The sequence below is a fragment of the Sarcophilus harrisii genome, chromosome 4 (genome assembly GCF_902635505.1).
Source record: "Sarcophilus harrisii chromosome 4, mSarHar1.11, whole genome shotgun sequence".
NCBI lineage: Eukaryota > Metazoa > Chordata > Mammalia > Dasyuromorphia > Dasyuridae > Sarcophilus > Sarcophilus harrisii.
The window spans coordinates 204,185,677-204,200,977 of NC_045429.1; the positions used below are offsets into that span (position 1 = coordinate 204,185,677).

Here is a 15,301-nt window from a genome sequence, read left to right on the forward strand (position 1 = left end):
TTATCTTAATTAGATTTCAGGCCATAAGGTGTTTTTGTTTTTTGTTTTTTGTTTTTACCCTCTCCATCCCCCTACCCCATGGCATATTTATCTCAGTTCTCTATGTTATTTGTACGTGTAGATGTAGCCTCAAAAATTAGCTTATTATATTCCAGAAATAATCTTGAAATATATCTTGGTGGTTAGAGCTGGTCATCAAGAAATTTCTTTGTATTTTTAATACTCCTCACTGTGACAAATATTCCCTAAATGATAGGTTCTCAAAAAGTTTTGACAGGGAAAGAGGAAGGAAAAGGACCAGAAGGTAATGCCCAGGAAAGCGGACCCAAATGTAATACCTAATGTTTCCTACTTAGCTTAGATGTAGAGCTGGATGTAACTTCTGAGCCTATCTACTCCTCTGACATATACCATTTACAAACCAGAACATTAATTGATTTGCAGGTCACACAGATAATTTTTAAAAAAAATTATAGAACCAGTACCTTTTCTCTTATCCTGTGCTGTCTTCAGTGAGTTCTTGGATAGAGATAACTAAAAGGAAAGAGTTATACCAAAGTCAAACTCTGAGTTTGTTTAGGCTGGATTTAGGCTAAACTCTGGTATGCCCAGTTTCAACTATCAGGAAAATAGGCAAAAAATGTGAATTACTCAGTACTAATAAAAGTAGTAAAAGCTAGCATTTATAAAGCAAAAACTTTATAAATATCTCATTTAATCCTCACTACTTCCCTCTGAGATAGGTGCTATTATTATTATCTCCATTTGATTTGAACAAATTGAAATTAAATTACTTACTCAAGGTCACATTGCTGGTAAGTGTCTGAGGTGGGATTTGAACTCTGCTCTTTCTGATTCTAAGTTGAGCACTTTATCCACTGTGTCATCTAGCAGTAAGTTGTAGAAAAATTTTAAGTGAATTCAAGCAATCAACCAATCAATCACAAGAATTATCAAGTATTTAATGTGTGTTGGGCATGTAACACTAGATGCTATTTTTATATAAGGGGTTCATGTTGTTATGGCTGTCACTTATAGTTTATCCTTAATTAAGAATGTCTTATTTGATGTCCAACCTTTTTTGAACTAGATACCTAGATAATTGGCTTACACTTTAGTTAGTGCTTTTTAAGTATAGTGTAAACAATTGCTTTAGCATTCTCATCTAAAAGAAAGCATTTTTATCTGCAGAAAGAAAAACTTATTTCCATTCTTTTGACTAGTAAAGAGGAGTATTCAAAATCTTTTACTCATTAATTTCAGTTTGATGGTCATTAATATGGCAAAAATTTTGAAAATACAAATATTTTGAAGCTATGCTTCCCTTCTCTAAATATTGGTACTCTTAGTAAATATCTGTGCAAAGTTTAGAAAACAATCTTTCATTTACTTAAATGGAATGATTTCAAATGTAGATGAAACCTTAGAGTAATAAAAAAGAAAATGCTTTTTAGTAGGCATAATAATAATATTAATTATTATAATAAGTATTTAATATATTATATTCATTATATATAATATATTATATAATAAAAATAATAAAATTAAATAATAATAATAAGAAATAAATTAATAAGAAATAAATTTTCAATTATTTATAAAGTACCTACTTTGTGCAGGGCACTTAATAAACGTTTATTGAATTTGTTGATTTTATATAGCACTTTGGTTACATAATAAACTTTTGATTGGATTATCTTGAAGAATAGAGTATAATGGAAAGAGCAGAGGCCTGGGAGGCAGAGGACCTAGGTAGTATTCTTGGCTCATTTGTTCTTGTTCAGTTCTTTTTCTGTCTTGTTAATTCTTCCTGACCCCATTTGGGTTTTCTTGGTAAAATGCTGTCATGTTTTGCCATTTCCTTCTCCAGCTCATTTTATAAATGAGGAAACTGAGGCAAACAGGATTAAGTGACTTGTCCAGGATCACACAGCTAATAAGTGTTTGAGACCAGATTTGAACTCAGGAAAATGAGTCTTCCTAACTCCAGGCTATCTACTTTACCACCTAGCCACCCCATTCTTGGTTGTGCCAGTAATTAAAAGTGTGACACTGAGTAATGTTTTTCCTTTCTGGATCCCTATGTGTTAAATGCTGAGGGTAAAATAGATGATCACTAAGGTCCTTTCCAACTTTAACATTCTCATGAGTCTTATAAAAGTCCTGGCAAGTATATGTTTATGAGTTGGTCTGATTACAGATGAGGAAACTGAGGTTGGAAGAGGTTGTTATTTTCCTGAGGCAAATACACATAACTGGTAATTAGTATAGTTAGGACTTGAGTCCAGTTCTTCTGATTACAAGTGTAGTGTTTTTCTGTGGTACCACCCATCATGAGAATAATGGCAGAGAATTTAATCTCATTTATCAAAAATGGTAAGCACATGCTTAGTGGCATAGTGAGACCTCAAAGCACTATGGCCTGCTCTTAATCAAATGGTCATAGTTGATCTCAGAGTCTGTTGATTTTCAAATACTGAGACTGAAGAAAGTATAAGGGAGTATATTGACTAATGCTACTTCAAATAAAGCTAACAAATAAGTAAACCAAGAGTTAGGTGTCTCCAAAAATTTTGTCATTTGATTTGGAAAAAAATATGGAGTAAAAAATAGATGGCAATTCAAATCAGCTCCTGAAATAAATGGAGTGGGAGGGATATAGGAGGACTTTATGAGAAAGAATAATAAGGGATAAGAACACCTTATCTGATATTATCAATAATCTATGCTTTATGGATACCAATGAGTAGTTTACTACTTTCCAAGAGGAAAGTAACCAAAACTTAAAAATAAAATGAGAAAGAAGTGTGAGAGTGAGGCAAACAAAAGAGGAGAATGAAAATAAGTTTTTCTTTCTTCAGATATAAATGCTTTCTTTTAGATGAAAATGCTAAAGCAATTGTTTAGGCTATGTCATGAGGACAGGAGACATGCCACTGAAAGGGACAGAAAAGGACATTGCTAAAGCAGCTGATATTGGGAGCAAAGAGAATATAATGAGAAGCCCAATCTTCATGATCCCTGGATCTTTGGGTCTAAACCATTTAGCTGAGCTAGTTTCCTGTAGGCAATTCTGGTGGTATATGTATAGACAGACTGTTGTTTCTGGGTCTTTATATATGATGTGGTTTTATAGTTGTAGTAGATTGAATTATTTCAGTCTCATCCAACTTGGCCCTAATACATTCCATAGTGAATGAAATGGCCTTGTGAGCAAGAAAAGCATTTTTCTGAAAAAATCCATTTCATGTATTCCGTATTCTGAGGAGAAATTGCCAGGTATAGTCGATAGAGTGCCTGATTTGGAGTCAGAAAGATGTGGGTGTCAAAGTCTTGACAGTATGTGGTTGATGGTTGTGGATAAGTCAGTCAACCACTTCTCTGAATTTAGGAATTGTATACATTTTTGGTAGTTTTTACCTCACAGGGTTGTTGTGAAGCTTACAAGAGATGATATCAGTAAAGCATTTTGCAAATACAAAAATTAGATAGAAAGATCATCATTGTAGTATTCCTTGGTTGTCATCAACATCATTGTTATCATTATATGCTCAACCATAAAAAGTTGAAATATTTTTTTTCCTAAGCTCTTAAGACACTATTAGTGAGAACTTCTAAAGTTTCCTAATCTTTTCCTATGAATTAGCTAAGCTTCCTTTTTGTAAGCTAAGTGATTTAGAGTCCTTAAGACTTGATGAATAAAATAGGTCTACTATTTGCTTAAAGAGCTGTTTGTGCCTTAGTAGTTTTTGAACTCAGTTTGCTGAATGTATAACACTGTGTTCTATTGTTGTTGTTGTTTTTTTTTTTTTTTATTTCTGTTCTGGTTTTGACAGGAAAGAGCAAGAGGTTGACTCCAAAGATGCTATTATTTTGCATCAATTCTCAAGGCCAAACAATGGTGTCCCCAGTTTGTCTCCTTTCTGTTTGAAAATGGAAACTTATTTAAGGATGGCCGACTTACCTTACCAGGTACATCTGTGCATGTTCTGTGCATATGAGGTTTCCCCTCCCTCCCCATTATACCTCAACCTTCACCCTAACAGGACCTACCAGTAGCAGAGAATTTAATTTGATTCAGCAGAAACGCTTGGCACCTTAGTTAGACTTCATCGGACTATGGTGTGCCCTTAGCTATATGGACATCACAGTTCTCAAGGTTTGTTGATGTTTTTATATACCTGGCTTAAGTATGGCACAAGAGAATGTATTAACTAATCTTTCTTTGTGAAGAAGAGAGACTACATTTATTCTGCTTGGCTCCACAGGGCAGAACTAGGAACTACAGGCAAAAGTTATAGGAAACCATATTTCAGCCCAGTATGTAGGAGGAACTTCCTAACAATTAAAGCTATTCCAGCATGGAATGGTTTATCCTGGAAGATAATGAGTTATCCTTCACTGGAAGCTACCCATCACTTTAAGCTGAGGCTATATGATGATTTTTCAGGGTTATTATGGAAGGAATTTGAGCTTCAATTTGGGATGAGAGTAGATGACCTGAAGTCCTTTCCAATTCTGTGATTTTGTGATTCTTTGATAAAGTGACCCATTGTATTCTGGAATTTTTTTTGAGTTAAAATACTACTCTTTTGGCCTGACCAGGCTCATTGTGCTAACCATATAAATTATTTTCTCTTGAATTCATATGACTATTTTTCCCCTGAGGCAATTGGGATTAAGTAACTTTCCCAGGGTGACACAGCTAGGAAGTTTTAAGTGTGTGAGGTCACATTTGAATTCAGGTCCTCCTGATTTCACAGCTGGTGCTCTATCCACTGTGCCATCTATCTATCCCAATATCACTTTTTAAAAAATTCTTATTCTTTGGAAATGATTTTTTTTCCTTTTTCTTCCTGGATCCCAGGAGCTGCAGGATAGAAGAATATTTTTAGGTATATTCTGAGGCCATGTGTATTGCTTCTTGCTTTCTCTGAAATGAATTTAGTGTAATGTTTTGCATTTCATTGTTGTACTTGGGCTAAGGCACTGAATGTTGATTCTAGATTTGGGTACTTAGTGAACACAGTGTTTTTTCTTAACTTGTTATTCAAGAAATGATATCTCTGTAGGTTGCTTTATCCTCACTAACATTTCCTCTCTTTTTCATTCTTATGCTTTTGTGGAGATATATGAAAATTATTTGTTTCTTATTATGTGAGTAGCAAATTCCTAGCAGCATTTTCTGTGACTGCAAGGGGTTGTTTCTTGTCATGATGATGCTACAATAAAAAGACTTCATTTCTGATAAAGTTTCTGAGAGATAGTAAAAACTAAGCGATTTCTTAAAACTCATACACTACTCCACTCAGTATTAGATTTTTTGTTTGTTTGGGAGATAACTAAATGCTTGATTGGATCATGATGGCAGGAACCCAAAGAGCCTGTCTACAAGCAATCTTGTATTTAAACTTCCTTGGTCAACCCTTTCTTAAAAATCTTCAGAGAAAGGAATTCCTTTTTAAAACCTCCTCTGTGAGGTAAAAAAATATAAAGGCAAATAATAGAATTGTTTTTTATATCACAAATATCCATGATATAACTCAGAGATAGTAACAGACAAGAAATCTTTATTTAGTTGCTAAGGAAAACTGAGAAAAAGGTGTTAGAAAGTGTTTAGTACTTGTCATTTTCTGTAATCTTTGATAATCACTATTTAAAAGACATTTCCAATTGATTGTAAGCTCTTTGAAGACAGGGAATATTTTATTTTCATCTTTGTATCCCTAGAGTCTAACATAATTATCTGGTATATAGTAGTTGTTCAAAAAATGCTTGTTGATTGATTGATTAATCTATAATTGCTCCATTTAGCTGATTCATGTGGGTAGAATGGAGGTAGATTTATGAATGATTTATGAAAGTCCTTGATTGTGGCAGCTTTGTCTGTTCTGGGAATACCATTATATCTGAAAGCTTTCCAGAGTGTTTGGAATGACCAAATGTCAAGTAGCCTATGATGATTTCTTGTGCTGCTGCTCCTAGCTCTTAGTCTTCATCTTAAAAGGCTGTAACTGATCTTGCATTGGAATTACTGTTGACATCCAGGGCAGGCAAATGAGTTTAGTTAGTAGGTATGTCAGAAGGGTGGGGTACTTTTCTCTTGGAAGCAGCTTAATTAGGCATATCGATATTTGGAAGACAAGGAGACTCTCCACTCTATTTAGTTCCCTTCTAAAAATAACTAACCTTTTTATATTATTTTCAAAATTGTCATATTCCTGATATGCATAATTTCCTTTAAGGCTCAAAACAGTACTAAGGGGTAGATTGTCAGAGATTATTGTAATCATATTGTAAATAAGGAAACAAGGTAAAAAATGTAATAATTTATCTATGGTCACTCTTTTTGTGTTAAAGGCTAGATTTGAACTTGGGTTTTCCTTAGACCATGGCTCTGTCCATTATTGCAAGTCTGGAGATTAACAGAGATTGTTGTTCAGAATACTGGCAGATTGATAAAAATAATATGTTGTAGAGTTAGAGTAGCATGAGTGATAGGTTTAGAGTGAGAGGACTTGAATTTGAATCCCATTTCTACTATTTACAATCTATGTGACTCATGGAAATCAATAAACCTCTCAGGGCCTAACTGAGGCCATTTGTGAAATGAAGAAGTTGGAATGGGATTCTGGGTCCTTTCCAGCTCTATTGATGTATGATTTTGTGATCTTATTAGTGTGGTGGTTTCCTTTCTTCTCTTTCCCATTTCCATTGTGGATTTTGAGAACAGTTCTTAGCCACTTGTTAAAAGTACTAATCACTCATCTAAAGACCAAGAAAAATGACTTCCCAACCTTTTATGAAATTCATCTTGAACACTTAGCTAAATATGTGACTAGACAAAAGGGATAAATGAAAGTCCTGTCACTTCACTTTTTTAAGGGAAGAGACCTCAACTGTAAAACCAGGAAGTTAATTTGTTTGAAGGAAGCATTTTGTATATATTTGAAAGTACTGTAGAATTTGGTGTTGTAAGTTTAGTTGTTTCTTATGTCCTGGTCATTTAGTCTTTCACTTTACAAGTGAAGGAGACAACGAAGTGTTATAAAGGGCTGAGAACTGAGCCTGGAGTCAGGAAGTTTAAATCTAGCCCCACAAACTTCCTACCTATGTGATCTAAACTTGTCAGCCTCAGTTTCCTCAACTGTCAAATGGGGATCACAATAGCACCTACCTTTCAGGATTGTTATAAGAATCAAATGAGATAATGTTTGTAAGTGCTTAGGACAGTGCCTGGTACACAGTACATGCTTAACATATCCCTTTTTCCTTCTTTCCTTCCATTCAGATCACAAAAGCATATGTTTAGAGCTTGTGGCCATCTAGTCCAATCCCCCCTAATTTTATAGATGAGGAACTCTAAAATTTAGGCAAATTAAACAACTTGTCTGAAGTCACATAGATAGTAAATGGTAGGGCTAGAATTCAAATCTAGGACTTGATTCAAAATCTATTGCTCTTTCTATTGTACTACGCAGTTGTACCATTCTTATTTTATTCATTTAAGGAAAGGTCAATAAATGCCAATAAATGTGGGATGGGTAGAGGGGAAATAGAAGGGGAGAAGGAAGCAGAAGAAAAATTTCCTTATTATGTCAATGACGTTATAATTCTTCTCATGTGGCCAAAATTGAATAATAATATTACATCATGATTGTGCATGAGCTTTGGGTGGATTTTAGGTTTGTTTTGCTGTGATTGAAGGCAAGGGTGTGGTTCTCTATTTCCTTGGGTCTTTCTGGATAGAAAGATTTTAGGAGGAAGGGAAAGGGAAACATACATTTATTAAGTGTCTATAACCTGATAGCCCTACACTAAGTGCTTTATAAATATCTCATTTGATTCTCATCACAACCCTGTGAGGTAGTTTTATTCTCACTTTACAGTTTAAGAAACTGAGGCAAATGCTTACAGTCACACACCTAAATAAGGATTTGGGTCCAACTTTGAATTCAAACCTTTCTGACTCTAAGTTCCCAGCTTAATCATTGGCAGCTATCACTTGGCTTGTTTGAAATTAGATAATCAGAACTAGGGCTCTTTGGTTGCCCTGCCTGAGCTAGTGATATAAGCCTAAAGACAACATAGCAATTGAATGACTTGGATTGTAAAGTTCTGGAGTACGACCTGGGTTCACATTCTGTCTCAGAAACATATTAGCTTGATCTTGGGTAAATAATTTAACTTCTCTAAAGCCTAGTTTCCTCACATATAAAATGGGGATAATAATTATCACTATAAAGCATTCAACCATGAGAGAATCACACTGGCCACATCTCTTACTAAACCATTCTATTTGGCTTTACTAGCCCTTTGTTTTTGGGTGATTCTTTCTTTGATACTTTATAGTTCTGGAATTTCATTGATGTTGATGCTCTCTTTGCCAGTACTAATCAATTATTTACTAGATGGTCTTTATGGAGTTGCTATGGACAAAAAAAATGTCATCACCTGTTGGTCTACCTTCTGGTCATGAGCTACTTTGATTAGATAGACTGATCTTTTCTGATGACAGACATGATCTTGCCAGTCCATCTCCAGAATCTTTCTAACTTGGCAGAACCTGTTAGAATCTGTGTTCCATTAGTATTGCCTTTTCATAGGCCCAAAGGCATTAGAGAGAGGTTCTTGGGTCCTGGGCTTCAGTATATATATTGCATATATATTTGCCTATATACTTGATCTTGAAGAGTTGTGCAGTATCTTGAAAATAATCTTTGCCTTCATCTTCAGTTATATAAACACAAAGTTGGAAGGGATCTCAATGGTTATCCTATCCGGCCTCTACTGGAAAAGAGACTCTAAGTCATGGGACATGTGGTCAACCACTCTTTGCTTCAAGATTTGATTATTGGGTAGAGAATCCACTTGCTCCCAAGGAAGCCTATCCTACTTGTAGATGCTGCTTTATAATTAGGAAGTTTCCTTTTCTATGAAGCCTAAATACATTTAGGACATTGGTTCTGTAAAGAATATTTGGCAGAGAGTGTGCTGGACCTAGCTCAAAGAGGATCTCACCACCTGATTGTTAAAATAGGGATTGATTATTATTTTGTTGATTGTCTGGACTTAAGAAAGTGAGGGAGAAAATGTTAATAACGCAGATTAAACTTAAAAACTTATTATGGGTAGATTTATTTTCACAGAGAACCAGCTAGCTAGTTGTTATAAATTTATCAGCATACCCCTGGTTGTTGGCCATAATCCCTTTATAGATGTGGTTCCCAGAAGTTATCATGCTATGTAATTGTCTAATAGCATTGCAATTTCAGGTTAGAACAGAACATTCCAGTCATTCCAAGGAAAATGGGAATTGAGTTTCTGAAGTTTTCAGGTTCTATTCTGGGTACTGTTAGTGGGAAATTGGGTTTGCTGTGGAAGAAATGGGGAGTTTAATATTAAATGTATCAGTTAACACTTGGGTTTGATAATCAAAGAAATATCTGGTGTTAAAACCATAAGTCTAAATAACAATAATCATAGCTAGCATTTACATAGGGCTGAAAGTGTTTTTGCAAAGCCTTTTACCTGTATTAGGGCAACTAGATGGCAAAGTGGATATAACTATGGGCCTGTAGTCAGGAACTATCTTCCTGAATTCAATCTGACCTGAGATACTTTCTAAATGTATAATCCTAGAGAAGTCACTTAACCCTTTTTTCTTAGTTTGCTCTTTCGCAAAGAGGTAGAGAAGGAAATGGTAAACCACAGTATCTTTGTCAGCAAAACCCCAAATGGGATCAGGAAGAGTCAGACAAGACTGAAAAAAATGACTGAACAATGCCTATGTTATGGAACTCCATTGTTTCTCAAAACAATCCTGTGATTGTTGGTGCTATTTATTATTGACATTTTACAAATGAGACAACTGAGGCTCAGAAAGGTTAAGTAATTCCATTAGCTAGCTAGCTAAATATTACATAAATTACATAAATGTCATGAGACAGGATTGGATACAGTTCTAATTCCAACTCCAATGCTATCTACTATACCATCTAGTTTACTCAAAGGAAAATTAAAAAACGTCTTTTTAGCAATTCTTTTTACAAAATGACAATGCTTGTAAACTCATTCCCTCAAGTGTTTAAAGATCCTTACTTTTCTATTTGAAGGGTAGGATTGGAACAGTAAAAAGTAAGAAGTGACAATTTTGCCATCATTAAGATAAAGTATTTCTTCAGTGTAGGGGAAGGAGAGTGGAAGTGAGGAAGGATGCTCACTTTTCATTGGAGTGTAGGCACATGAGAAGAGAACCAAGAGAGAGAAATAATCCAGCTAGCTGCCCATCCTTTCCAGTTCCAGATTTGGCTAGCCTCCTGTGAATAACGATGCCTTGAATTTGGGCCATTGATCAGCTGTATTTGGTGAGCTCTGAATGTTACCTGGGTTATTGAATTCCTGTACTTTAAAACTCTTGGAGAATTTCAAGAGAGCCATTTGAAATACTAAGCTTTATTTTTATTACCTGAAACAGTTTAAGTTTTGTTTTCAAGGGAACATAATAATAACCAGAGTTTACATTAGCATAATCTCTTACCCTCCTCACCCCACAAGGCCTTTCAGGTTCTTTATGGGCTCTCAGAAGCTGGCAAACAGCAGGCAGTTAAGTCTTGCTGTGTTGTTCTTTCATGCAAGCCATCTGTTTCTGCACAGAGAAAATTATGTAATGGATGGGCAAGGTAACTGGGATGACTAGTTTTTCTGTCTTGTTTAGGAAAAAAAATTAGGGTTTTTCTATTTCATCAGCATGGTATAGTGGGTAGAACTCAGGGAGCAGAATTGGCCTGTTATGTGATTTTGGGCAAGTCACTTTTCTCTGAGAGTCTTTGCTTCTTCTGAAAAGTGGGGCTCATAAAAAAAACTTATACTACTTTCCTCAGTGGGTGTCTATGAGGATGAAATGAAATGAGTGAACTATTCTGAAGTGTTAGATATAAATGTGAGATATCACTATTTATATTTGCCTAAATTGTGCACCATGACTGTTTACCTTGATCAGATTTTGTGGGTCATTGTTTGGCTGAGGTATTGACATTTAGCCCTCTGTGGGAGATGTAGTAATGTTAAACTAAGGAAAGAATGGGCCACATATGCATCCATCTGTTTTAATACTATAATTGCTCTACTAAACACCACCACATTTAATTGCAGTGTTGTCAACAATTGAGTGAAGCTCTAGAATGTTTGCAATTTGTAGTCACTCTTTACTTCCAGAACTTTTTTCTGTAGATTTTTTTCTTCCACCCTCAAGTGATTTTACTATTCACCTTTTTTATAGAAGGGAAGCCTTTAATGATTGCAGCTGTCATTCAGCCTGAACCATTCTTTGCTCTTAACCATGTTGGAAGACTGAGTTGTTATTTGGGTTGACTACTTGGTTTCCATCTTCACAGAAGCTGCTTTGAAGGAATTAATTCTAGATGCTGACCTGCCCCTATTTGGTGGGACAAACTTTCCTAGTGTGAAAGTTGACATCAGGCTGAATTGCTTGGAATTATATGGTTTAGGCACTGGTTTATTTTTATAGAAACTACTGGCAAAGTAGAAAGATTCCTTCTTCCCTTTCCACTCTCCCTACCCCCTTTCTCTTAGAAAAGACCATTTCTGATTAATGCTTTAAAATACCCAGTGTTCTGACTTAAGTGAAATTGTAATGGAAACCTCTTCCTGTATAAAGTACAGGGGCACAAAGAAGTAAAAGAAAAAGTGTATCTTTTATATAGATACTCTGTAAATATTTAATGGTGTAGTTGCTCAGGCTGAATTAGTTACTTTGTTTCAAAACATCAACTGCAAAAATACAAGATTGAGGAGCTAGGAAGAAAATCTGTAGGTTTTGTTTTTTACAAGTATACTACATAATTCAACAAGTTGATATGGCCACCAAAAGGATAACAGCAGTGACATTAGGCTACAATAATAGAAACTTTAATAAAATTAACAGAAGCATAGTATCCAGAATGGGGGAGATTGATAAGCTGGAACATGTTCATCACAACCAGGGTGATGAGAGGACTGAAGACTATGTCACATGAGGATTAACTGAAGGAATTGGTGGGAACACTTGGTAAACTGGTTTAGGGATATTTTAGGGCATATATGATGGTTCTTGTCAAGTATTTAAAAGGCTGTTATGTGGATGAGAATAATATTATACTTGTTTTGCTTGACCTCAGAAGTTAGAACTAGGAGCAAAGGATAGAAAATAAAAGTGAATAGAGGGATTGGTTCGTTGTTGTCCTTCATTCTTGAAGAGAACCAAAATCACATCACTGTTAGAGTCAGTTAGTGTGTCTGACTATGGTTGATCAGATCAATATAAACTAAGAAAGTTCTGTCACAATTCGAATACAAATAGTCTCTGTGAACATTTGGGGTTGTCTAGCTTTGTGCATCTTGCATGTTTACTGAGGATAGTGAGATAAATTTTGGTTTAATATAATGAAAAACTTCCTTATACTTAGTGCTTTCTGAAAGTGGGGTATATCAAATATTTACCAGGAAATAGTAGAACTCCCATCAATCAAACTAAGCCTAGAAGCCCACTTGTCAGGGATGGTGTAGAAAACTTACCTACCTGTTTGGGTTGGATTTGATGAGTTTTTAATTCCCTTTCAGCTCTTGAAAATCTGCAAAATTGTTGTTATAGTCTCTTTCTGAGAGTTCGTTTATAACTCAACAAATATTTGTTAAGCACATGATAGGCACTAGGGATACCAAAATTAAAAAGAACTCCGTCTCTGCTTGTAACCCCGCATGTGTAGGACAGTTATATACCTAACTATAATCCAAATTAGAAAATGAAAGAAGTCAAACAAAATAGCCATAGAGATTTAAGGAGGGACCATTGTTTATCTCTTGTATAAAATTCAATAACCTAAAGTAGATCTTCATTCTTTCCACATTATCGTGCTATTATAACTCATCACTCAGACCTTAAGTCAGGACTTAACATTGACTGGAGGTAATCTTGAAGGCTTCTTAATAATAATTCTATGAATCATGGTCCTTTGATTTCTTGTGACTGTACTTCTATATCCCACCAGTTCCTCCTCTTTTCATATTCCATTGCTGCATTTCTTTTATTACTTAATTTCCCACTGTCTATAGTTCTTTCAGATCTATGCTGCATTAATCGCTGTCTTTGGAAAATATATAACTCAATATTGCCCAGTCTGCCATTAATGCTTAGGGGTTATGTTGCTTGGTTACTATTGTACTTCATCACTGCCTCCAAATTGTCTATCTGCTTTCCATTGCTGCTGCCACTGGCACTTTCTTGGCAAAGTGTTATAGTCTTTGACTTAAAAAGATTTTTAAAATGTCACTCTCTCCCAGTAAATTCTCTTGAAACAAACAAAACAGTTAAAATCAGCTGATACGGGCACCCCATGTAACAACATAATCAAACTTCCATTTCAATAATCCCCTTCCTCTCAGTGTAAGGAACAAAGTTTATTCAAATTGAGATCATCAATATGGCATGGGGATAGTCTGCTGATTTCTACTTCTTTTATAAGTCAGATTTACAGCCTGGCCTAGTTGGTATACACACACACACACACACACACACAGGTCACTCAGATAGCTGTTAAAAGTCTCTTGGGTCAACCTTCTCAATTAATGCTCCCAGGCCTTATACAGAATCAAAGAGTTTTTCTTCTCTGCTTTAGAGTACAGGTCATGTTCCTTCTCATCCATCCACCTCTCCTCCCATCATCTGGAGATAAACACTTGAATCTTTCTATCTACTCTTTTAGTTCCCTAACCTCTTCACTAGTTTCCTAGGTTGGGAAGCTTTCAAATACAGACTTATAGAACTAAAGGGACTCTTAGCAAGATTATAGGCTTTTTTTTTTTTAAGTGGGAGGAGGGCAGTCAAAAATGTCACGTTCCTAAGGTCATATCTTTTACTTTTCAAATCTTTTTCTCCCCTAAGATTTATATAAATATTTAATGTCATTAGTCAAATTAAGTGATGTTAGTTCCTTTTTAACTTCAAAATATTAGGTGCTGAATTTAATGTGATGAAAATTTAAATAAAGATATTTTGATCAGTATGGCCTATTGAGCAGCTGATCTACCAAGCAGGGAGTTTTAAGATCTGGGTCCTCTAACAGTTTTTTCAGATACAAGATGGTCAAAATAGAATTTATACTGGAAGAGATCTTAGAGATCAGTTGGGCCAATCTTTTTATTTGACAAATGAGAAATCTGAGGTCCAGAAATGAAAAATGATTTGCCCAAGATATTTTACTGCTTTCTTCTTCAATACTAATTCTTTTTTCTATGTTTTCTTGAATATTTTTATTGTTTAGTAAAAATGATGCATTGAAATATGAAGATATTATTCTTTCATTGATAGATTGAGGAAAACATGAACTTGATCAGATTTTGACCAGGAAGGATTTCCCTCTAATAGAGGTCTCTATCTCTTCTCCTAGAGTGATCTTTAGACCTGAAATTGTCCTCTGTGGCTAAATCTAAGAAAATTATTTAAAATTAGCCAGTTTGTGTGTGTGTGTATGACTGATGAGCACATGAGCACAAACACATAAGCATGTTCATTGTGTTTTTTTCTATTTTTTAAAAATTCTGAATTTAATGAACATTAAAATAAGAGAACATTTCCATATTACTATATATGAATGTGTGTGTGTGTGTGTGTGTGTGTGTGTGTGTGTGTGTAGGATTATAAAGGATGTTCCAAAAGCCTTAGTGTACTTTTAAGCTATTAAAGTTTATTTAAGACTTTTGGAACACCTTCTATGAAACCATGAATTTCTTACTTTCATAAAAAAGTATATGATAAATTCAGCAAGTTATTTTCAAGTTACAAATTACTTGTCTGTTTTCTTATGAACTTTTTTCTGTCCTCTATGCATTTAAAAATATACTTCAATGACTGTCCTTTCTTTTCTTTTTTTTTTTTTCTGGAAACACCAGCACTAGTTCCTTTCTTCCCCCCAAAATCTTTTCCCTCACTTCATAAAAAAAAAAAAACAATTCTTATAACAAATAATCATAGTTAGGCAAACCAAATATTGTGGCTATTTTTCACAGCTCTTATGCTAAATTATTCCATAGCTATTTGTTTTCATTTTTATTTAAATTCAAATTTATTTTCAGGTCTTCATTCCTTTGTCTTATCTCTTCCTCCTTCCCCTTTGCCTCCCATTGTGAGAGTAAGAAAAACAAAACCCACCACATTGGCACTAAAAGAAAAAAATAAAAACATAAGCTTCAGTCTGTACTCCGAGTTCATTACTTCTTCTCTCCCAGAAGGTACAGAATATAT

The 15,301-nt window shown here is 34.9% G+C and overlaps 1 protein-coding gene across 3 annotated transcripts in view; it reads left to right on the plus strand.

Moving 5' to 3' along the window:
• Positions 1–15,301, plus strand: part of FAXC (failed axon connections homolog, metaxin like GST domain containing) — a 68,781-nt gene that overhangs the window by 3,190 nt on the left and 50,290 nt on the right. For all 3 annotated transcript variants that reach the window (XM_031964497.1, XM_031964496.1, XM_003769309.2), the window contains one exon: positions 3,837–3,972. In XM_031964497.1, the coding sequence (XP_031820357.1) occupies positions 3,837–3,972 (136 nt within the window). The remainder of the gene's footprint in view (positions 1–3,836; positions 3,973–15,301) is intronic.